The sequence below is a fragment of the Chaetodon trifascialis genome, chromosome 7 (genome assembly GCF_039877785.1).
Source record: "Chaetodon trifascialis isolate fChaTrf1 chromosome 7, fChaTrf1.hap1, whole genome shotgun sequence".
NCBI classification, from domain to species: Eukaryota; Metazoa; Chordata; class Actinopteri; order Chaetodontiformes; family Chaetodontidae; genus Chaetodon; species Chaetodon trifascialis.
In genome coordinates, this window is record NC_092062.1 from 14,817,482 (window position 1) to 14,841,543 (window position 24,062).

At 41.2% G+C, this 24,062-nt stretch overlaps 2 protein-coding genes across 4 annotated transcripts; both read right to left on the bottom strand.

Annotated features, from left to right (window-relative positions):
- Positions 1-150: 150 nt before the first annotated feature.
- zfat (zinc finger and AT hook domain containing) lies at positions 151-11,178 on the bottom strand. 3 transcript variants are annotated; one of them, XM_070967274.1, is made up of 24 exons: positions 11,005-11,178; positions 10,011-10,169; positions 9,534-9,701; positions 9,098-9,226; positions 8,794-8,907; positions 8,545-8,667; positions 8,362-8,435; positions 8,104-8,192; positions 7,861-7,941; positions 7,413-7,561; positions 6,750-6,841; positions 6,247-6,395; positions 5,191-6,154; positions 4,854-4,980; positions 4,514-4,746; positions 4,317-4,398; positions 3,811-3,930; positions 2,868-3,041; positions 2,371-2,459; positions 1,779-1,917; positions 1,524-1,630; positions 887-974; positions 695-792; positions 151-616 (listed from the first exon to the last, which is right to left on the bottom strand). In XM_070967274.1, exons 1-24 carry the CDS (start codon positions 11,021-11,023, stop codon positions 416-418), a joined length of 3,768 nt encoding a protein of 1,255 aa, XP_070823375.1. In that variant the 5' UTR covers positions 11,024-11,178; the 3' UTR covers positions 151-415. The 3 variants fall into 3 exon arrangements, with proteins under 3 accessions (XP_070823375.1, XP_070823373.1, XP_070823374.1); XM_070967272.1 differs by having other exon boundaries at positions 5,176-6,154; positions 11,005-11,145; XM_070967273.1 differs by having other exon boundaries at positions 297-610; positions 5,176-6,154; positions 11,005-11,145.
- Positions 11,179-11,663: 485 nt separating this feature from the next.
- Positions 11,664-21,043, bottom strand: LOC139334113 (protein tyrosine phosphatase type IVA 3). Its single transcript, XM_070966868.1, has 7 exons — positions 20,743-21,043; positions 16,922-17,403; positions 15,308-15,436; positions 15,050-15,142; positions 14,840-14,970; positions 14,349-14,423; positions 11,664-13,752 (listed from the first exon to the last, which is right to left on the bottom strand). The coding sequence occupies exons 3-7, from the start codon at positions 15,401-15,403 to the stop codon at positions 13,635-13,637; spliced, it is 513 nt and encodes a 170-aa protein (XP_070822969.1). The 5' UTR covers positions 15,404-15,436; positions 16,922-17,403; positions 20,743-21,043; the 3' UTR covers positions 11,664-13,634.
- Between the last annotated feature and the right edge of the window lie 3,019 nt (positions 21,044-24,062).

Sequence of the window (24,062 nt, forward strand, 5' to 3'; positions counted from 1 at the left end):
CTTAATTTACTTCCAGCTAAAAAAGAAATCTTTTGCAATACTTTGAAGATATATTGCAAATAGTCTGTGTCATTTTGTCTCATTTTAGTTTCATGACAAAACATTTTGATCAACTGAACTCAAATTAGTAAAGGATGCCACAATGTATCAAACAGTGCATGACAGGGATTTTATGTAAATATACTTTGTAGTACAAAACACATCACATAATCACACAAGTATACACATCAAGTATTGCACTTATTGTTTACATAATTACCATGTGACTGAAAAATAAATCTGATGAAGGAAATTCTTCATGATGGCAGGGAAACATTCACTAAATCCTGTTTATCGGTACACTTGATGTAGCTTAACTTCTGTAAACTATTTACTGATACTCACTGATCAGTAGTCTTGTGTTGAAATACTAGCGTTAGTTGATTTCTACAGTGTGTTCCTGGACGTAGACGATATAGTGGTGCGCGTTTTCTCCCTGAGTGAGGACTGTCAAAGCCTCCAGGCCGTGTGCATCCTCCACCACCATCACCTGGTCACCAGTTAGACCCCCCTCTGCATTCACCACCATCAGTTGGTTGCCGCAGTTACTGACTTCTTGCTCGTCAGCTACCTGCAACTTCAGCCACAACTCGACATCACCATTTTGCTGTGACCCCCCTGCAATTCCTCGAGTAAGTGATGTGATGTTGTTTACCTGTTGGACGACTGTAACAGTGCCTGGAGCCATGGCAATCATGGAGGTGACGGCGTCATGAGTCTCTGAACTGAATTCAGTAATCTGCTGGATATTAACTGCACACAAAAGACACATATTTATTGTAAAGTGTTAAGTAAATAAGGAAGTGTCTGTTGGCTCGTCTGAATCCACTGTGTGTTTAGTTGTTACCGTTGTCCTGCAGGGCTGCTACAGGTGCTTCTGTCAGCTGCTCTTCATCCTCTACAGGAACATACTGGGCTTCTACTGCCTCCCCCACCTAGATATTTATACAAATGGCACGAGATTGAATTATGCTGAAAACACTGGCATTAACATATAAAAGACTGATATTCAGAGCGGATATTTTGGCAGCAGTTTTTAAGTTCCGTCATCAGAAATACAATTCTTAATGACAAGCACTTAGGACAGAAACGTGACTTAGAAAATGAATTTTCAGGGTGTCACCGAAAAGATTACAATTCACCCTCTGGGGACTATGAATGGCTGTACCACATTTTGTGCCAATCCATCATCTTGAACTGAAATATTTAATGGAATAAGTGGAAACTTTGACACAATGGTGGCACTACAGAGAAATGTCAGGGGATCACCAAAGTCATTAGAATTTTTCCTCTGAGGGCCATGAATGTTTGCACACAATTTCATATCAATCCATCAGACAGTTGTCAAGATATTTCAGTCTGCACCAAAGTGTTGGACTGACTGACCGACAGACAGACATCGCCATTCCTCGAGCTAGCTCGGCTAAAAATAACCCAGTGCCTTTGTTCACTGTATCTAGTCTTTGCATGGGTGTACTGTTTACCTCCCAGGTGCCTTCCACCACTTTCAGGCTGTGTTTGCTCTTCAGGTGCCGGTTCAGCTCCCACTTGGTGCCATAAACAAACTCACATTTAGGACACTTCATACCACCTAAACACAGGGACACACAAAAGCCACATTAGGATGTGCTAGAGATCCCACATGATTTTTTTTCCTGACATACCGCCATTACAGTCTGTCAAGTACTTTCAGGAACGTGGAACGTCTAGACATGGCAGTACGAGAGCAGAGATCAGACCTTGCAGTTTCAGAGCATCGGGGTTAGGCAGTCCAGGTCCGGCATTGTGATATTTCTGATCTGGGTGTTTGATGTTGTAGTGTCGCTTTAGAGGACCAGCAATGTTACAGGAGTAGTGGCAGTGGGCACAGCGAAATGGCTACAGATATAGATGAAAACAAACACAAGTAAATGCAAATGAAATATCTGCGAGACAAGACTGCGTTTGAAATATTAATGATTTTTAGTAAATGACCCATTTGTATTGTTTAAGTTTGGTACAGAAAGCAGCAATACAACAGCAAATGGAAATTACTGTTGTCTAATTTCTAGTCTCCTGAGCAATGCACAGTATAAGTCAGATGTAATTATGCATAGATAGCATGGAGAACTAAAATACTACTGCTGGATCATCTGTAACATCTGTCTATGACAAAGAACAATAAAAATAATAACTACATATAATTACAGAATACATTTTAACATTCCCAAAGGAGATGAATGCCATTTTTAGGCAGTTTCTTGTTACTGATTTTTTACAATTCACACAGCTATAGTGTAGTAAAAGGGTATTTTTACATACTGAGGCAATAAGCTTTGAGTGTATTCTGACCTTAAACTCAGCGTGTTGCTCCATGTGTCTGAGCAAGGAGGGTTTAGAGACTGAGGTGAAGTCACACTCCGAACACTGAAAAGGTTTCCCTGAAAAAAACACAAAATAGTTGCTCACGTATTTATCATCACTCTGCACTTCCACAAATTTCTGCAAATTTCTGTCAGCACTCTTGTGACAACAGTACATAATCAGTGATAACATGGACAGTAATAAACAGACAAATAAATAAAAAACATATTTCATCAAATAAAAACAGGTAGTCAAACAAAAGTCAAATGTCGTGTTAAAATATGACCAATTATACTTACAAAACAGAGGAAATTAGAAATAAAGACCTGCTTCTAATACAAGCCTGCTTCAAGTAAAGGCCTGGTATGTTCTGCAGTTGAGGTAAATAAAGACCGTGGCCTCTTTTTGATGAAATATGACAACCATTAAACTACCAGTGATAGCAATTACATCACAATAAACATCATCAGCGACAGTGGACGTACCTTCATCAGTGTGGCTCAGTCTGTGGCTTTTCAGTGTCACTTTAGATTTGAACTTTTTACCACACAGATCACAGAGGTGACGTCGCTCTGTGTTGTGTCGGTTCATATGAGTCTTCAAGTTACTCTTGCTGCGGCCTGCATAGTCACACATGCTGCAGACGTATGGCTTCAAACCTGCACACATGGAACATGCAACGACATACAAAAAAAAGACTTTTTTTGTAATTAACTAATATAAAAGCGTGAAAAAAGGAGATGATATATGATTAAGAGTGGGATTAGTTGCCTGGTGAATGGCTCATTTGTCTTATTAACATGCACTGTGTTAAATGAAGGTTCTTGAGGTAACATTGCAAGAGGACAGGCCTTTTGAAAATAAAATTTTAGTTTAGAATAGCAATTATTGAGGGAAGTAAACTAACTATCATAGGCAAGGTTGTTTTTAGTCCACAGGGAAGCAGCGAGAAAACAAAGCCAGATGAAACTGCTGAAAAACACAATGAGCATATGCATTTCAGGGGTTTTTTGGCTGTATTCACGGAGACCTTCATCAACACCTGTTCTGGATTCATATCTGCCAGCTACTTCAGCCTCAGGACAGATGCAACTTCAAGGTAAACAGTTCATCAAAGTAAGCGAGCGCTACAACAGGGACTGGCGGGAAGAGGAGTAGGACTAACAATTCACTTCCCCAAGACAAAACATTGTACATGTACATATGGTTTATGTATTTAGCAGCTTCAGCTGAGCAACCATGCCGTGCAGTGATTTTTCAGTCTGGTCCTTCCTCCTGGAAGACAGCCAGGAGGAGAGACAGATGGAAAACCAGATCACAGGGTAATCAAGTAATGAAATGCCATGCGATGGGCCCAGATGTGTCTCCACATACTCTAGTGTTGCGTGTATGCGTTTGTCTGTGTTAAATTATAAAGGGATATCACACCTTGATGAGCCCAGATGTGCCGCTGAAAGTCACTGCTGTTCTTTAGGAAGTAGGAGTCACAGTAAGGGCACTTCTCTGCGCGCTGCACCATCAGTCCTTTGCCCTGCATGGGTAGCGTGTCTGTCCAACACATACATGCAAACATACAAAATTCAATCACAGCAGTGGAAATACAAAAAACCCAAATATTTTTTCCAACAGTTCTAAATATAATAGTTGCTTGGCCATATTGTTCTTCAATATATCATCACAATGAGACACCTTCAATAAATAATAAATAGTAGATATGCTGTAAAATTAATAGAAGCATGCTAACCACAAAGCAAGAAAAACTGTAAGTTGTCAGTTTTGTGTGTAGATTTCAGCCTAAAGTTTAAATCTGGTAGAATGAACAAATACCTACAATGATTTAAAGGACGGGTTAAAAGTTGTTTTTAAATAAACATTTGAAGTAGTGTCTGTGTGCATTTTGTCTATATCTGTAGACATATTTGTGTGTTCTTTACCCGGATGGGATGTTTTGATGTGGTGTTTTAGCCTGTGCTCTGGATAGCTGTGCTGGCAGACAGGACAGGTCGCACTCTTCCCCTGTAAACAACAGCGAGACAAAGACAAAAAGACATCTGACAAATGTCCCAGAGAGAAAACAAGAGTCTGTGATTTCAAGGAGTTATTTTTCCAGTATCAACTACTGGCTGGTTACCTGTTCCTGGTGTGTCCTCAAATGGGCTTGAAGCTTGTATTTGTCAGGTGTGGTGTATTTACAGCCAGGATTTGAACAAGGCAGCAGCAAGCCGCTGTGCTTCTGGATCTGGTGCCGCTTTAAAGAGCTTTTGGTGATGGACGAGTAGCTACACTTTGAACAGTAATGCGAGTGCTCCTTGGTGTGTGTGCGTACGTGGACGTTATAGTGGACTTTGTACCAGAACAGTTTACCTGTGCAGCAGAAAAAAAGCACAATTTAACAGCCACGAGGAAAGAGGAAAACCTGCATAACGAATAATTACATGTAATTTAGAGTCAAGGGGGTTTCATCATCTCACCACAGTATTGACATTCCAGGTCTCCGTAAATTTTCCTGAGTCGCTGGAAAGACTCCATATTAAGCCGAGTCTTCTGAAGAGATGTGAAAACCTGCTGGAACGCACTCTGATGCAAAACCTCCAACACCTACCAGCACAAAACAGAGAACAGGTCAGAATGTCTAAGTCAGGATGAGATGAAAGGATGAAACTTTTCATTTGAAAATTTTTCGGAAGTTTCATCGTCCAATTGATTCATTAAGAGAGTAATAGGCAGACTAATCAATTATAAAAATAACCGTTATTTGCAGTCTTAGATAACACTACTGCCCTTCTCTAGTACCTCTAAGTAATTTACCCTTTCTGATTGCGGATTTTGTCCATCGTCCCCTGGAGGTGCTGATGACAAATGTGTGTGTACACCTAAATCGCACAAGTTTGCATTTCCTGATGACGAAGACATGTGTGTGTTTTTGGCTGCACGTGTGCTCTCATCACTTGGGTGTGTGTTTTCTTGAGTCCTGTGTTCCAGGAGCGCACTGTGAATGCCCTCTGGTGATAAAAATGTCTGTGTGTTGTCCTCAGCTGCAGGGGTGCATGAGTCTGTTGTGTTGTCCTGTGTTTTCGCCTCAGCTGTTGCTTCAGCACGTCCATAAGAGGGAGTTGTAGTCTCTTGATGATGCACTTCTTGGGAACATCTATTTTCTAATTGTCCTTCGTTCCCTGTCACTCCTTCTATCACCTGCCCTTCTTCTGCACCTTCACCCTGAGATTTAGCTCGTTCTCCCTCCGTCCACTGCTCCCCATCTTCGCTGGCTGCTACTTCCAGCTGCTCCCCTTTCCCGTCTGGCCACTCCTCCCCTCCAACACCATTTCTTCTACCCTCCTCTCTCATCCTCTCATCTTCTCCCTCCTGCTCTATCCTGCCCTCTTCCTTCATCTCTCCCTCTGCATCTCCCCTCTCCTCCTCCCCCCACACGCCTCCTCCAGGCTGAATCAGATAGTAGCTGTTGTTGATGCAGTCGGTGAAGGCTTGCTCCTGGTCCAGCTCAGCGTGAGACTCTTTCAGGTGACCCTTCAGCCTTTGAGAGCTGACAAACTTCCCCTCACACACGCAGCACAAGTAGAGGAAAAGGTGCTTCCTGACGTGAACAGTTAGGGCGGTCATCTTGGTTGCAGCATGGTCACAGAGGAGGCAGGCGAACGGACGCTGGGGCCCATGGACCAACAGGTGGCGTTCCCGCTCCAGCTGGTTCTTGAAGCGTCGGTTACAGGTGGGACAGTGGTAGAGGAGCTGTCTGAGGCCCTGGCGAGTCTTTAACCTGGACAAGATAAGCAGAGTAGAAGGCGAACATGTCAGGTCGTTGTTGGGTTTAAACAGGTGGATAGAGCGGTAAAATAACGTGGGTCAAACCTGAGTTGTTGGTAGCTCTGGTGAACAGCAGGGTCTTTCAAGTTATGTCGTTTCTCCATGTGTTTCAGCAAGTTCTTCACATCTGAGTACTTCTTCTCACAGAAGCTGCAGTGTTGCTTCACCTTCAAATGGACTCGCTCAATGTGGACCTGCATTAGCAGAGACACAAAACTACTGCTGGAACGACAAAAAACAGCTGCAGCTACACCCTGAATACAGAGTCAATCTATCTGGACATGGAAACTACTTGTGAAACTGGATTAGTACGAACAAAAAAACAAAAATACAGCTACAACCAAAACATAAAATCACACAAAATAAATCCACTAAGAGTCGAGATTGCATTTACTCTAAAGTTAGTGAACTGCTGTATTGCAGTATGAAGATAACTGATAACTTTATTCATATTGTTTGTTAAAGTTTGCATGTTAATACTATTTGTACTAAGGATTCAACAGTACTACTAATAATATAAATGGACAGTAATGAAGGACTATCAACACCTTGAGGTGTCCTGGGCTGAGGCAGTTGAAAGGACAGTGCTGACAGCTGAACTTCTCTCCTGTGTGCTTCCTCAGGTGAACGTTCAGGTTGGCTTTAAAGGGAAATGAAGGATTTAAGCAGGTTTGTAAGTGAGCAGCTTTTACAGGAACTTAATGCAGTTTGTAAGTGCACGTTTTATAATTTAGTCATTTAAAGACTATATGGTGTGCTGTATGTTTTACAAATACTTACTGTAAATTCACATTGGTGGGTTTGAACTACTGATATTTCCAAACTTCCTCATGGGGAGCATTAAAGACCTATCAAGTCTTATTGATTATAATGGTGATAAGCAGTGATTGAAAGGGACTTGATTATATATTTAATGGAGCATTTAAAACAAATAAAAAACTGCACTTTTATTGGCAACACTTCATTTTGCACAAACAAAAACTTGTGCCATCAGAATAATTTGAAACATGCACATTAAATACTACAAATAGGGACACGTGATGGTTAAGATGAATTCCACATAACCTGGATCAATCATACACGCCCTCCTGTTCATGTTTCCTGTCATCACCTCCACAAACTTAAACAATTCTGTTCAGTCTCACTTCAATTTTCAGTGTGAAATTTCTGTGTGGACTCGAGAACTGTTTCTCCTGTGAGCCTGGACTTACCTTTGATGGCTGATGCGTAGTCACAGTGTGGACACTGGAACGGTTTCTCCTGGGTGTGTGTCCTGAGGTGGGCAACCAGTGAGTGTCTGAATTTAAAGATCTTATTACAGAACTCACAGGCAAAGATCTTCAGCTGGCTCTGAAGTAAACTGGGAGAGAGAAAGTGACAATATCACATTTACCAGTGAACAAGTAACATTGAGATGCTATTGTAGCACTGGAGGTTGCTGTTGATGTCACTAATAAAATAGATTAGCTTCTTCAACTGGCTCTAGGCTGCACACATAACAACACTAGCAACTCCTTAAAAATAGGAAAAACAAAGAACAAACAAACAAACATGTCTTTTCTGTTAGATTCTTAGATTAGAACCAGATTTATTATTTATTCAGTAATTTAGTATTGATTTCTATCTTGATACATTTAGTAAAAAATATTCACACAGTACTTAGTAGCATCTTGCTTGATAGAATATTCCTGGAAGCCTCTGCTGGCCACTGTTGTTGTTGTCATGGAGGTTGGGTCAGACCTAGGACAGAAAACGAAGGGATCAGACTGCTGACAGAGGATAATAATGACTCTGATGTCACATTTTCTATATCAAGCACACTGACAATTTGTTGTTATGACCGTCAATAATGTTTTACATGCAAAGAATAAAAGGAGAGATGGACATTTTCCATTATATTACCTTGGCTCCGGATTTGTTTTGGGGTTATTTTCGCTGGCAGTGGCGTCACTTACAATGTCTTTTGACTGACTCTGGAAGACTGCAGACGGCTGGCGGCCCAGGAAAATTCAATTAATAAAACCATATGACACTGGGATTCACAGATCAATTCAAGTCAATCAAATATTAGAGTAGATACTACAAGAAGTAAGTGAGAAATTATATTCTACAATTTGGATAAATTGACCTTTTAACGATCCTGCGTATTCCTCCACTTACCTGAGGTGGAGCTTGGTTGGCTGCAGACTCTGTTTCTGCTGAAGTGTCCTCTACTGGAACCATTTTAGAAACACCTGTTGAATTAAAGGTTACACTGTTTTAAATACATTTTTCTACAACGGTTTAATGTTTTGTTAGCCAAAATGTAAAAAGTAGCACAAAAACAAGCTATTTAAGGCTAACCTGGAAGTGCTTTATCTTCTGTCAGAACAACACTGATCACTGACTTTTTGTTTCCTGTTGCTGGGCCTCCTTCTTTGGAGGTGCGGCTTCGGTTGGTTCTCAGGGATCTTAAGCCACCAGCATCTACAAGCAGAGAACAAAAAAGGTAATAAAACTAAACCTGAAAACCACTTGAACAAATGCAGCAGTGTGAGGGAGTGACACATAAGAATTCATTTACAGAAACCACGTCCTGATATTTAGATTTACCCTTTTCTCTCATGAGTCCTGCTCTTGCTGAGTTTTGCTGCATCTGGTTTGGATCTACGCCCCCAGGATCTGAACTCCCAGAACCCTCGACTCCTGCTCCACCACAGATGCTACCTGAAAATGATTATGTTTATTAATCAGAATCACCTCAATCACCATGTAAAATAAAGGTACCTATTTAACACAGAGGTAATTCCATATTCGATCATTATAGTAAGGATAATCCTCAATCTGCTGTTGTTTTTTAAAGCCTCTTCGGCACATAACTTTTTAACTTTTCTGTTGCTGGTTCATTCCTCCTCACCACTCTCATCCTCGTCATCCTCCTCTTCCTCTTCTCTCAGGCAGATGTGTTTGAGGATCTGTCTTCTGTTGCTGAATGAGCGATGACAGACTCGACATTCCAGCCCCAGCATCCCATCATGGCTTTCTCCTGGCAGAACAAAACAGGACGCTCTCAGTCTGAACGCAGAGTGCAAGAAACAAAGTTTGTGTAGCAGCTTCACAAAAATCACTGAGAAGTGGAATTGCGACCTTGCACTTGTGTGCCAACAAATCAAGTCACCAGTTGTAATCACAGTGACTTTAACCTTTGACCCACCAATATCTAATCAGGATATCTGTACCAGATTTGGAGAATTTCCACTCAACCGGCATGGTGACACGAATTGGGTATTTATCATGTCTTCTGCAAGTAAAAGAAAGAATTATGGGAAACGCCTCAACGGCATCAGTGCTACCTTGTGTCAAGCTACATTGTCTGCCTCCCTCCTCCTTATTCCTTTCTTCATCTTTTTGAACATCATCCTCTGCTGGATGGGTGGAGTCGGCCTTGCCCTCTGTCAAATTTGTGCGCGTCTTCTTCGTAGAGCCTTTCGGTCGTCCCCGTTTTCGCTTCACTGGGCTCTCTGTGGGCCAGCAAGACAGCAGAACAGATAAGAAGATAACATTTGGTTCTTTCAAGATGCTATTTCAATTAACAAATCCCCATAAGAGACAATGAGTTTATCATTTATCAGCAGTTATTTTCTGGAGAGCCAAAGCCTGATATACTATTAGCTTTGCACTTTATTATATTGTAAATAATCATGTATTTGGAATGCTACACCAAAGTCCTATTCATGCCTAAATTAGTATATGTAGTGATAATTATAGGATTTTCTTTCCTTTTCACTTGATTTTGTGATAATAATCCTCCACTGACACACTGATCTGACCTGCCGGTGTCTCCACAGGCCCTCCTATAAGGGGCTGCAGTGCAATGATGATGTCATCAGGAGGCTCCTGCTGGGGGTGCAGCTGGGAGCAATGGGCCAACAGCTGAGAGCGACTGGGAGAGAAGAGGTTGCACAGCCGACACATAAACACAGACCCAGCTGGAGAGACGGGAGGAGAAAGGTGCCAGACCAAGGAATGACAGAATTGGTTTAAGTTAAGGTGCCAAACAGACAAAGAAATGTTCAGTTAATGTCACTACATTACAATCTCAATCTTTAGGAAGAGGCTTATATGCTGTTCATTAAAATAATATCATCCAACACTGCTCCCATTGGCCAGCATTCATGTTTGCATATTCTCTTTTTGCTCCATAACATGGCAATTCATAGTAAATAGGGTTCAGACCCACAAATGGTTAAATATTCAGTATCAACTTATTTTTTAAGTGGATGTAATTAACATGGATTCTAATTTATCATATGGGACCATCTACAGTTATCTTTAGCTTGTTGATTTTACTAAAGCCATGTGATGTGTTGCTTTTCTTTCTTGTGAACTTGGCCATCATCGTGATTATGGAAAGATCCAATGAAAATCTGAGGGTTCGTTGACGTATTTCCTGTTTAAATACGGCCGATTATCTGTCTCTGACCAGACAATTTGATCATGTCTCAAATCTTCCATCATTTATAGTGTTACGGTCAGGTCTACTTCATTGAGCTCGAGGGATAGAGTTAGTCAAATGACACTTTAACGCCTTCAGCCCCAACACGTCCACTGTGAAACACACTCTCTACGGACTAACTTACTTACATCTTTATTGTAAAACATCAAGTCTGTAAATAGTGTCTACAGCCAAAATAAATATTAAAGGACACCGAAAATGGGCGCAGGCACTGTTCAAAACTAAACACGTTTGTTTATTTTGATTTGGCCCAACTAATATGAAGACCCGACAAACATATTCGAGTTGAAAATAGCTAAAATTCTTGCCTGCTTTTTGTCCATCCATCTCTCCAGCGTCTAAACAACAGAAGAACACTAATTCATCGATGGATTTGAGGCATCATGCGACAAAACATAATCCATGAATTTGGATTTAGAGACTAATTTCACATCACGTACGTAGAAATTTCTGTCGAATCTGCCACACAAGTCCTTCCAACCAGCGGAAGCGGAGAGCACACAGTGATGCTGTAGCCGGCAGAGCAGCGCCCTCTGTGGCGGGAGGATTGTACTGCGGCTGAGAGGGGAACAGCAGTCTCATGAGCTCCGTTTTCCTCAAAGGAACACATTTAGCAAAGGATTTCTTTCACTGAAATGTTCAATTTGTTATCCATTGTGTCAGCAGGCCTCAGCCCAACTGATGTAGGCTTTTTGTGCAACTTGTGGGAGTACGGCAACTGTTTATCATCCAGCTCATGGGCTGACTTTTTAACTATAGAGCTGGTAAAGAGGTACGCTGATCATTCAATTTGCTGTTTTCCACTGGCACATTTTCTTTCAATGGCATATTTATCACAGTTTAGCCAATTCCTTTGTTTTGCCTACAGCTTACTGTAAGTTTGTGATTTTATGTTTCATCATTTCCAGGAGAGTGGAGCTTAATAACTGGGATCCATGTAGACTGACAGAGGAATTAATGAACTAGGGACAATGACAAAACCTTTATTAAACAATGCAAGAATTTACAGGCATACAGACATTTACAGCATTAGATATTTTTTTTACATTAAAAAAGTGTCAGCTCAAGCCAGTGCCAATGATTAACAATAGCTATAGACTACGAAACACACACACATACATCTTCTGCGAATCATATCCGAAATTGTTGATTTTTCAGGTAAAGATGGTAGATCTTCCTTCCTCTCTGCATCTCTGCTGCTTTTTCTTACTTCATTTTTACACCCACTGCTCTCATCTCCTTCTCACAAATTGTTGTTCCGGATATCATGTTTTTTATAACACAGATGATTTGACTATCATAAGCAACATACTAATTCATAAGAAGTGCATGCTCAAAAAAAGCATCAATTTTGAATGAAAAATGAATCAAAAGTCACAAGCAGTTGGTTACATGCATCATTCAGCAAGAATACAAATGAATAAGTAAACTCCACCACTCAAGAAAATATGTAGTAAGATACTGCGTAAGCTAGTCTGAAGATGTGTTGATGCAAAGCAGTATCAATGCTAGGATTAGAGCAATTACTCAGTTAATCCAACAACATTGGCCTTGGATTAACACTAAAGATTGTGTAACAGACTGGTGAGAAGATGAAGTTTCCTCCCTGACACGGGAACATAAAAAAATAGATTTGTAATACCTGCAATGATTAGATTCCTTTGCACATTTTTCGTCGTCAATAAAAGGGAGGAGTGGTTCACCCTGACCTCCAGGAGAATGAAAGTTATAGAAAGTTATAGAGATATTTTATTTAACATGATTTATAACTAGTTTACATAACCTTTCCTCTTTTATAATACACAAATGTACTTTAAACCTGGCTTGAGGTCAGCTGCTGCAAACAAAGATGTTTCCTTCGGTCGGTGTCAGTAAACAGGGCATAATATACTGTAATGCGCACACTCATATGTAAACACTTGAGCACAATGTAGTAATATTAAAACAGTGACTTTAAACTCAAATGAAGGCATTATGTTTGCCAAATTGTTTCGTCTATCATTTTGGAAAATGATTTTCATGCTGATTGCAGGCAGATGGCAGAAAATGCTGGGATGAAAATGAGCCCTTGTATCTCCATTTACACTGAGAACAGACACCAACAGGAATAATGTAAAAGAGAGGGTCAATTTAGAATATTGACACCAATTTATAGTAAAAAAACTGTGAGCTGCTAAGATGATTTTATTCCTCTATTTCAACGTATTAAGAGTTATTCTACTGAAATTGTTCAAAAAGTGTCTCAATGGGCTTTTCATGCCATAAAAATACTGCAGGTGATTTATACCAAGATCATGGTAAAATTTATACATATCAAACATCTGTACAAAATAATGAAAATTCAGTGGTATATTTTACAAAATTCCTGATATGATTTGAGATTTTGAAGGCCAGTAGATCATAACAAATCAATCCTACACCAATTCTGTCGAGGTGTCCACAAGCACGCGTGCTGCTATATGGATTTGTCTTGTTTAAAATTTCAGTGTGATTCATACACCTCAACTGACCCAGTTGTGTCTCTTTTCCAGAGTTATCTAATGAAACAGATATGGCTGGATTAGCTACAAAACATAACTATTTATGTAATTTTCTCTCCCACATCCATCTTTGCTATCGTTCGTCATCGTTCATAAACTGTATTATGAAGCAAACATACAGATGAAAGACAAGAAATCATGTCAAACGAGGGAACAAAGGTGGACTCCTTTACAATTACTGTAAAAACATTCAAAAATTCCCAGGGTACACTTGGGCTAATGAAGCCCATATATTTTAGTGTTTGTGGTGCAAGGCTTGTATGGTTGGATTCCTGAGACAGTTGTTGAGGGGAACAAGATGTCTGTCTGTCTGTGTGTGTGTGTGTGTGTGTGTGTGTGTGTGTGTGTGTGTGTGTGTGTGTGTGTGTGTGTGTGTGTGTGTGTGTGTGTGTGTGTGTTCACATGGTGCAACACTTGTTCTTGTGTGCGTGAGATTCTTTGAAGCGGAGTCTCTGCTTGGATCGATATTTCTCCAGGTAGGTGAGCTGTTTACTGTTGATGGCTCCCCGACGCTTCCTGAGACACACACAAAGACAGCAAAGCAAGGTGGAAGTCAACAGTATCAGAGTTTAAAATGTTCTTTTCAGTACTTCTATACATCTTGCCTGCAGAAAATATTACAGATATCCTCTTGATATGGATAATGTTGAGTCATTGGACTCATTAGGGGGCATGAGGAAATGTATAATACATTTCCTTGTACCTTGTATTTCTTGCATATAATAAAAATCATCCCTAAGATTTTGTTCATTCATCGCTCTGAGCATCAGTGTGCGTTCCTATGTGCTACACTGCCACGTCTTTGATACCACCAGCAGATGGCACCAGAGAAAGAAGTTTTCAATCTCTTCACAGGGTGTGTTTAATGAAAGCAATGAGGAAGAGAGGGGCAAAATATATACAGTCTCTCTATGAAACACAAATGCACAAGCATAATTTATGTTTGTGATGTAAAGATCTAAACCATGTTTAGCACTTTACACATTACAAAGCTTTAATAAGAAGACACTGTGCTTCAGCTGTTCTGTGTATAAGGATAACAGACACTCGACTATAAAATACTGCACTTGCAAATTCTGCATGATGAAGACGCAGTAAATAAATGTACTTACTGTCTGATGAGTTGAATGGCATCTTCATACTTCATTCCACTCTCTATCAGAGCCAGAGCAACCAGCACAGGAGCCCTGGCGCAGGAATACACACACACAGTCACATTTGTTGGGTCTGATTTCAGAGTATAAATAACAACAGTTTGTCTGCATCTTAAAAAAAGGTGTCAAAAATGCTGCTTAGAAATAGAACCATTGGGTTGCAGCTACTGTTTCTGTCTCGTGTTTAGTCACGCCAACAGGGCTCACTTGAATCTGGATGTGTGGAAATGCCAAAGCCACAAAAACAGCAAGACTGTGGCATCAGTTAATACCAGAAACATGAAGCCAGTGTACCTGATTTCATTTGTCTAATTAATTTTCAGCTTCCTCTTCAAGTTAATCCCTGTTGTGCACATATGCGCTGTACTGTTTGTGTGTGCGTCTTCCTCCCTGGGATCCACTGCGTAAGGTGAATGCATTTTCTACTTCTTGTCTGGTGTCTCTCTCACCTCCCCAGTCCAGCCACGCAATGAACAGCCACACAGCATCCTGGATCCTCCTGAAACTTCTTCTTCAGCAGACTCAACCAATCATCAACCAGCTTACTAGGGGGCGGGGCTCCATCATCAAACGGCCAATCCTGATGGAAAAGCAGAAAAGTTACGACACTGCTGACTGAGGTTAAATGCTGTGTGTGCACGTGTTTAGCGTGTGCTCACCACTACATTGATGCCGTCTTTCTCCAACGGCGTTTTATCATAGGTGATATCACACACTCGAACAACTGTGGTCGCACCGTAGTGCTTCAGATCCTGAAAGGAACAACAGCAGTGGGAGATGATTTTCACAGCCATGCCAAAACATTAAGTAGATCAATTCAGTTCAAATATCTGTTCATTGTTTCAGTTTACATGCCATCAGCATGGGAAACAACACATTGAGTTTCCACACGAGGAACACACATAGCCATTTCTTACCTCTATGAAGGAGCTGAGTGTGCTGTCTGTGGGGTTGTGTGTGATAAGGAACCTCATGTTCTTGTGGCACAGTTCCACTGGAGCGGGACGGTTCATGGTGGCCTTTGAAATCCCAGGATGACCTCTGACCTTCATGTGCGAACAGTTAGTTGTCAGTCATAAGCTCAATGTCAGTGAGAAATGCATTGTACTGAACATGATTTCAAATGTTTGAGGCACATTTAATGCGCCTCTCTGAGGTTCTTAGACATTTTCTTATAAAACAAGCAAAAAAAATTTACACCACATTAAATTGGAGAAAAGCTGTTACCAGTTACCTTATTTGCTGTTCCCATGCAATTTTCCCAATTTGTCTAGAAAATCTACAGTATCTTTGACACCTACGGAGGACAATTTTGATATGTCAAAGTAGGAAAAGCACAGGTGTAAATTATAAAATTAATGATGGCCGAATTCCATTTAGCTGCTTCAGTTTCAGGGCCCTGCAGCTATGCATGCAGGCTCAGTGTCGCCTGGCATGGCTTTCTGGGACACTTGAATAGATCAGAGCCATCGTTAATGTTGTCAGTAACACCTGAGCTTTTCCTGCTCTGACTGTGCGCCGTGAAAAAAGGCCTGTTCAACACAACCTGCCCCCACAAGCGTGACTGCTCTGGCCTATATTACTGCACATTTATTTCTGATAAGTTTTCAAATGCAACCAAAGGCCATACTTAGAGTGTCTTTATGTAAGTTTCACACAATACAGAGTAAAAACAAGCAAATCTAGTTATGGGACAACAGTGTTCAGAGAGGAGTGTGATGCTGCAGATGTTTTTGTTTCATCTGGATTAGACCTCATCTCAAAACTGTGTGGGAGGACACAAACTGTACTTGATTGACATGTCTCTCACTCTTTGGTTACACCTGTTAAGGTGGGACAACTCGTGCCTTTGTCTTCAACTCCAACTTCAACCTGGTCTAATCGTCAGAATAACTGACAACACCTGTGTGGGTTTGCAAAGAGAATTTAAATGACGTAAAGCAAAAGTTCAGGTAAATGTAAATGTGAATAAAGTAAGCCAGTGGCTTGGCTGGTGACTTAACCATCTGACTGAAGGAACTTACCGTAGCCAATAATTCTTATTCACATCACAGTATAGCATGCAGTACAGAAGCTCTGCAGCGACATGTTGACACTTCCCAAGAACACAGAGAGAGGTGTGTCTGGCCACGAGATCTGGTCCTACAGCAACACTAATTATGATGTTGTATGAACAACGCTAACATGGCAATATCAGCCAAACCATCTGGTTACTCCTCTTCCCAGCAGCACTGGCACTGGCTTTATTACAAACACTGCTTTGTCGGTTTGAGCAGGCTTTATTTTCTGATTTCAAAGAAAGAACTAGCACTGAAAATGTGGATGATGATTTATATTTCTATGCCAAGACCTGGGACATAAAAAAAAGTCTTGTAAATATCTTACACTCCTGAAAAGGCGACCCAAAAGCTGATTTCAGCTCATTCTGGCTGACTGAAAAAAGTACCTCAGAGTCCTGTAATAACCAGCCACATGTGGAACACCAGAGCAAGTCAGTAGATGAAAAAGTGTTGGTCGATCACTATATTTACCTTTAGCTCCAGCTGTGGCAGTTTGCTGCTGTGTCTTCAACTTATATCAGGTCTCCAGGTGATTCTGGACTTCCTGTGTCTTGTGAAGCTTCCTGTTGGCTGACTGTACTGTTTATATACACTTCACTGGTATTTTCTTAATTCTGATGTCTTGGTGTCTTGTATTATCCCATCAGTTGACTGTATCCTATAGTCCAGGAGGGTACAGCTCTCTGTTTGTCTCTTTGTGTTTATCTCTCTGTCCAGTCCTGTTCTTTCTTTGTCTCTCAGTAGCTCTCTCTTTCCTTCTCTCTCCAGTTAGCTTTCAGTGTCGAGGCTCCACTTGTTACCCCATGAGCGGGCTGATTCAGAGGGCAAAGGCCAGTGGTCTTTCAGGTTTCAGCGCCACAGGACTGCATGGTGCAGCTTCATCCCCAGGTCTAAATGTGTTGGGCGTGGCAGTAGTCACCACTCTGCCGCATAAACTCCATCAACCAGCAATTCTAAAGTACAAAACATACCAAAAACAACCTCTTTAAATAACAGTCATTAAAACAAGTACAGTGTACTGAAGGTGCTCCAAACACAGTATCCGCAAAATCAGACTATAGTGTATGGCAAAATATACCAATGACAGCCTTCATCAGTAATGTGGAGGCCAACAGGAGGGCAGCTGATTGTAGCTGATGTGCACAAACACAATAGCACACACATTAACATTAAATGTTATATTAACATTAAATGTTTTTCCATTTAACCCATAAATCAAAATGATGGCATTAATCTCAAATGTTGAATGAAACCTACAAACATTTTTGCGTGAACAAAGGTCAGACACACAGCTGCCTGTCGCTAAGTGGACCTCAGTGGACTTTCAGAAATTATTTGGTCACACACCATAAACATTAACATGAAATCTGTCACACATGTGAAGTATCTAAATTGTTAACATTCACTTTATTTGCAGATGACAGTAATTTATGCTAGAGAGAGCCTGTATGAACTCGAGGGTGTAGGCACAGAGGGCTACAAAAACCTACAAAACAACAAACAAATTACTGCTACTACTATGACGAATACTACTACTGCAGTAAAGTATCATCTTAAACAACTACTGAACAATGCTCAAATGTGTTCCTACTTGGGGGGAGGACAAAAAAACTGGGGAACAGATGACAGATGAGGCATGAGCGAGAAAATCTAATACATGAGGTGGCTCATAAAATATGGAAAATTTTATTAGATCAGCCTGCACAATATCAACAAAATTCAATTTGGTCTGAGGAGCAAAAGACACAGAAAGCTGGTGGAGTATTTAATGTGCTCCAGGAGGATTGTAAGGGGTAGTGAGCTGAGGGACGTTCCCAGGCTTTGGGAAAAAAGATCACACACTGGAGTGCTATACATAAAACAAGTTAGCAGCTAAGTTAGCTCACTGGCTACTTCAAGTAGAGCAGGTCCTTCTGGACTAGGGCTGGAAAAATGTATCCATTTGCCAATTTAATTGACACATATTGGCAAAAAGGGGTTGCTGGCCAGTGTCATCCAGCTCAAGTATAAATTTGGAGCGCTTCGATTGCGCCTTTAATGTATGTCAGATCACGAGTGGGTGAAATATGACAACAGCTACTGACTTTGGCATATTTTGTCAAGCAAACAGTTGCCCTTGATCAGATACACATCTGCAATATATGTTTATGGGATGTTCAAATGAATGACTTGCAAAGATATACTTACAATGACAGCCTATTTAGCAAAGATAATCTTGCCATGAAGGTGTGTTTAACAGCTAATTTGCATTTATGCTCTGATGTGAAAGACATTGGGCTGAACTCCAGCTACAAAGTATGCTTCACTGGCTCAGTCTTTTTGTAGAAAACTCATGTCTGCTGCATTCTGTTCAGGTAAATATTAAGTACCTCGGTGAAAGGATAATGGATACCTCTGCCAACAGGTTTAAGACTGTTCTTAATGGGCCAGCAACAATTTCAAAAAAGTGGAAACTTGACTGATAACCCAATTAAAATCTCACATAAAAGGCTAGCAGGAAACATGATAGAGTTTTACCCACGGCAGGAGCTGAAAAACAAATGCTCATTATCTCTGTGCCTGGTTGAGCTGCTTCAATCTACGGTAAACACATTGGCAGCCAACCAAGTGTTGTTATCATGAGAGGTTCTAATGGACAGTATCTGTCCGAAAATGCAAATTAGCAGTGTAACTCCATTATGCTTTGGACAGCAGAGACAGTGAGGGAAATATGAGGGAACGTGGTCAGAGATGTAACCCTCCTCTCACTCACATGCCCAACCATCCAGACAAACAACCAGGGAAAGTCCAGAGGTACTCTGGGTAATCTCTGGTCACCTCTTCACCTCGTTCTGACAACACACACAGACACACAGACACACAGACACACACACAGACACACACACACACACACACACACACACACACACGCACGCACGCACGCACACACATGCACACACATAATCACATGCCTACTTACTCACTAACTCTTCCAGAAGAGTGCAGTCTATTCCAGGTTGTTGACTATCTATAATTAGGAATTTATCCTGTGTTACAGCTAATCAGGACAGAGGTCAATTATTTTCCAACTATTCTATTCAAAGTGTTAAATGAACATTTATTGCACTTTAGTGTGTTTCCCTATAGATTCCATTGCTGATTTTTTTTTCCCTAAAGCCTTGTATAACTCAAACATAATAAACTCATTTGTATCACACGGAGCAACAGGACAGAAGGTGCTGTCACAGACAAGACAAAGGAGTGCATTCACTGAAACTCAGAGACAGACTAGAGGTTTCTAAAAAGCTCTAAAACATAACCTCCTAATGCCAAGTGACTTCATATAATAACAACATGTGGAGGCATAAAGGAGCATGAGAGAAATGGCTAGACAGTAGCAGTAAGTCCAATTAAAACTGTAAAGCCGATCTTCCCTGTTACCTTAGAGCGTAGCTTGGTTCGTAAAAACAGGTGCGTCCCCAGTTGGCCCCCTCGCTGCCTGGCTGTTTTCCTCTCACAGGCTGGGTCAGGACCCAAAGAGGTTAAAAATGGATCTCAATATTATTTTGGAACTGAGTTATGTTGGCAAACTTTTCAGCAGTCCCTACAATGTGAGGCTGAATGAAACACAAGTAAGCTTATAGGTTAGTAGTAGCCTCAAATAGGACAAATCCTGTTACACCACATTCACCTCTACTGTTATAGAGGAATCTAACAGCTATAGAGGAAGTTTCCTGCTGCAGCTCCAATTAGTCACTCTGAAGAGGAAGATGAGCTAAATGCCTAAATCGGAGTTGTTTCTGAAAACCCCCAGTATACAGCCTTCCTTCTTACCTCAGTGGACAGCCTGGCTGCTGAACTGAGAAATCCACAAACCACTGACTGGCAGTTACACCAGTCCTGCAGAGGCAGCAGCGACAGCAGCCCTGCAGCAGTGTGAGTGCTGCTGACAGTCAACCAGCTGACTGCCTGTTATAGTAAACCTCTGTAGACACCGAATACCCAGCAGCTGTATTTATAGCTGTATCTATACTAGCAGCTGATTGTATGACACATCACATTTTTGTGGAAACAACAGTCTCTGATGCGAGTCTGCCCTCGCCTCCCTGCTCTCAGCCTGTTCCAGTGAAGAAATGTGATTAGCTAATGGTAACACTATTATGAAAATGAGTTTCTATGGAAATTCTCCTTTACCGCATCAACATGTTCTCAAAAGTTACAAAACTTCCTGCAGCCGGCCACCACACTTCTGGCTGCATGTCTGGAATGAGGTAACAAAACAGGTGCACCATCCACTGGGCATTTGTCCTTACCTGCTCTTAAATGTCATCTCCAACCACAGACTGAACTCCAGCTCCTCTTGCCACAGTAAAGTCCACCCGCTTCTAGTTTTTTCCTGCCACTAGGAGCTGAAATGTGTGGCAGTCGAGCAGCAGAAAATGAAGTCCCTCTGCAGCAACCTGTAGCTCTGCCCCACTATAACACTGAACTATCCACCTCTCCCTGTGCCTCCTGGCCTCAGGGTAGCTAATGCAGAGTAGTGCACATGCCAGATTGTAGCTCTACCTTGCCTGTGGCAGTGCAGTGTGCTGGGCTGAGGATCTGCTGTGAGCTGGTCTAATCAGGCTGAGAAGCCATCTGACCCTGACAGACCTGTCACCACCAGAACACTCTACAGTTAATGCTCTTAGAGAGAGAGAGGAGAAGGGCCTCACTCCCTCCTCCTCCTCCTCTTCCTCTTTTTCTTCCTCCTCTTCATCCACTTGACTCCTTTTTCCCTCCCCTCTTCCAGGGTAAAGAAGAGGTGCTGTCCCCCTCCTCCTGCCCTCGCCTCAGCCTTCCTATAGGCCGATGGTTACAAGGTCAGTCAAAGAAGCGTGTGGTCTCACACGTAGTCCAATGCGCAGCAACAAAGTAAAAGCACATCAGTGTTTTTGGTTCATGTGTCGGTCAGATATTACTGAAAGAATTTGTAAAATTGTGGGTCTGATAAGTTTTCCCTGCCATGACACGTCTGTCTGGACCTTCTCTTGTTTTCCTGTCCTCCCTCTCTCCCCGCTTCCCCTCCCTGAACCAACTAAAAATAGTCAGTCCTTTGAGCCACCAGCCAGATTGGACAAGTCAAACCTTTGAGTCTCAGTTCATGGAATTAACTTTCCCCTTAACTGACAATAGTCTCAAGTCTGTTGTTATTATTGTTGTTTTCCTACAGTTAAGTGTGTGTGTGTGTGTGTGTGTGTGTGTGTGTGTGTGTGTGTGTGTGTGTGTGTGTGTGTGTGTGTGTGTGTGTGTGTGTGTGTGTGTGTGTTGCAACTTCACATAAGCTAATGCCTTCATCCAAAAAATCAAACAAAAAGGCAGAAAATCGCAGGATACATTTTCTAAAACCGACATTCATGCAGCTTTGGATTTGTAATTTTTTAAGGATTCTTTTTTAAGTTGTCTGCTTTATGCAATTTGTTTACAAGGTTACGTTAAGGATACGTGAGTCCCCAGAGTCACAAGGCAGTCATAGGCTGCAGACTTTTTAAAGCAGAACAAGCTGGGGCCTCACCTCACTATCAATCACTTTGAGTAGAGGTTAACATGACTGTTCACCCACGAACAGAGCTTTAAAAAGCGCCTTCCTACTGGCTGAAACCAGCTGAAGCACTTCTTGAACACTCTCCAGTTTATTGCTTTGAAATGTGCTGTTGATCATAAATGCTGCAGGCAATTTTCAGTGTGTATGTGTGTTCTCAAAACTGGAGCTGCGTTTTATGTATTATGGTGACGAATCCTCTGCTACTGTATGATGGGCCAGTGGTATCCCTCATCTGATTTTCATTATAGTGACCTGACACTGTCCAGATACTGAGTGTAAATATAGTATGGTGCAAACACAAAATCACAGTTAAAGATGAATATCTCCAGATAGAAGTAGAAAAAGATGCAATGTCCTTTAATGAAGATTCTGACTGCAAGCAACATCTAAACATAGAATAGAGGTGAATATGGCTCATTCACATTCTGTAGATTTTACAAGTCTTAAAGCAAAGGTGCCATCAGTTTGTGTGTAAATGCAGTGTAGAGAGGCTGGGAGTTGTGGGGAGAGATAAGGGCATGGCATGCAGAAAAGGTTTGAGTGGGGCATTGCAGTGTGTGTCTGACCACAGCCAGTTTCTTCAGTCTCAATTTATATTCTCAACAGTTTAGACTATAAACATTATATAACTGTAGTGACAACCACGGCTTGAGACTGAGAGATTGTTACATTGACTATCAAACAGGTGGTAGTATATAAGTATGGAGGTATGGAAATAGCCGAGCTGGGTGTTTGTTTTCACTGGCTGGGTTGTAAATACGATGGAAGTTTATGAGGATTGCTGTAATGTCAACGTTCAATTCAAGTTTGATCACACTTTTGGTGAATTATGATATCTTTCTTTCTACCACTCATTTTATACTGGCCTCAATTTTTCACACATTTCAAATCTTTTTGCACAATTTTATGTCAAACGTGTTAAAGAATCTATGAGTCTATTTCAGCAGCGTTTGAACATATCCTTTAAAAATGATGGAGTTAATTGATATGATGTTTTGGGTTGGGTTGAACAGATGTTAGAGTGAAGGAAAGTGTTTTGAGTTATATGATGTGACCACATATCAAATTTACAGTCCAAGTTGGTGTACATGTTTTGCATTAAAATGTATTTGATTCAGTTACCTTTGAACTTTTGAATGATATATACACAAATATACACTTGGGGCTTCCTCCCATTGTCTGCTTGCTGGCATTGTTCCTCATAGTCACATACTCTTCCTCTCAAGGCTTCCTCTATCTGACCCTCCTCAGGAACACTCTGCTCCAGTGTGACCATCTGTTTTGATGCTACAAACAGCAGTGCACTGGCCTAAACATGGTTGCTGCAATGGTTTCTGGAAACATGAGCTGACACCTTGTAGGTCAACCCTCAGCTGGCAGTCTTGTGCTTTTTAAGTAATGGACACTTTAGGCGCCGGTTGTAGCCTGATGAGAGCAATAGGCTGACTTGCTAAGACTTCAGCACTGAACGCTACAAGGAAATACCAAGGAGGTGCTCACACCTTATTTTGGTGAACCAAATAATGCAGACGGTGACGATCATGGTAATTATGAATCATAAAGCTCAGGCACACCTGCCAGAGATAATTTATCACCTTGTTTTCTACCAAAGCTTTAAGTCTAACACCGCCACATCTCTTTCCAAGCCAAACTTGTTCTTCATATCATGTCAAAGTGTGTGTGTTTGTGTCTTTTCATTTAGGATATATTGTGTTTATTGCTCATTAAAATAGATCCATTCATTCATGAAGACTGTTCATAGGGAGCAGTCCATCATAATGAAATTTAGGTGATGGATTAATATCACTGACACAAAAAGTTAACAACACTTGTGCTTACATGAATAGATTTAACTCGATGAATAGAACCCTATCGTTTTGCATGTTTGTTAGTGAATTATTCCTCATATGTTTGACTAAAGCTTTGTTTCGCTGTTGTTGTTTGCTAGATTCTTCTTGGTAAGCTATTTCTGGCATTATGTAATGATTGGTGCTATTTAAACCTCCTTACACCTTTATAGAAGAGCACTAATCTGGCTCAGTAGCCTCT

Excerpts from the sequence above, each read along its gene's own strand:
- zfat (XM_070967272.1), bottom strand. Across the intron at positions 9,227-9,533 it reads ACAATGTAGCTTGACACAAG|GAGAAAGCCATGATGGGATG; the intron begins GTAGCACTGATG and ends TTGTTCTGCCAG. Across the intron at positions 1,631-1,778 it reads CGATGCTCTGAAACTGCAAG|GTGGTATGAAGTGTCCTAAA; the intron begins GTCTGATCTCTG and ends CCCTGTGTTTAG.
- LOC139334113 (XM_070966868.1), bottom strand. The coding sequence starts at position 15,403 with ATGAACCGTCCCGCTCCAGTGGAACTGTGCCACAAGAACATGAGGTTC. Across the intron at positions 15,143-15,307 it reads CACTCAGCTCCTTCATAGAG|GATCTGAAGCACTACGGTGC; the intron begins GTAAGAAATGGC and ends TGTTCCTTTCAG. Across the intron at positions 13,753-14,348 it reads GCCATTCAACTCATCAGACA|GAAGCGTCGGGGAGCCATCA; the intron begins GTAAGTACATTT and ends TGTGTGTCTCAG.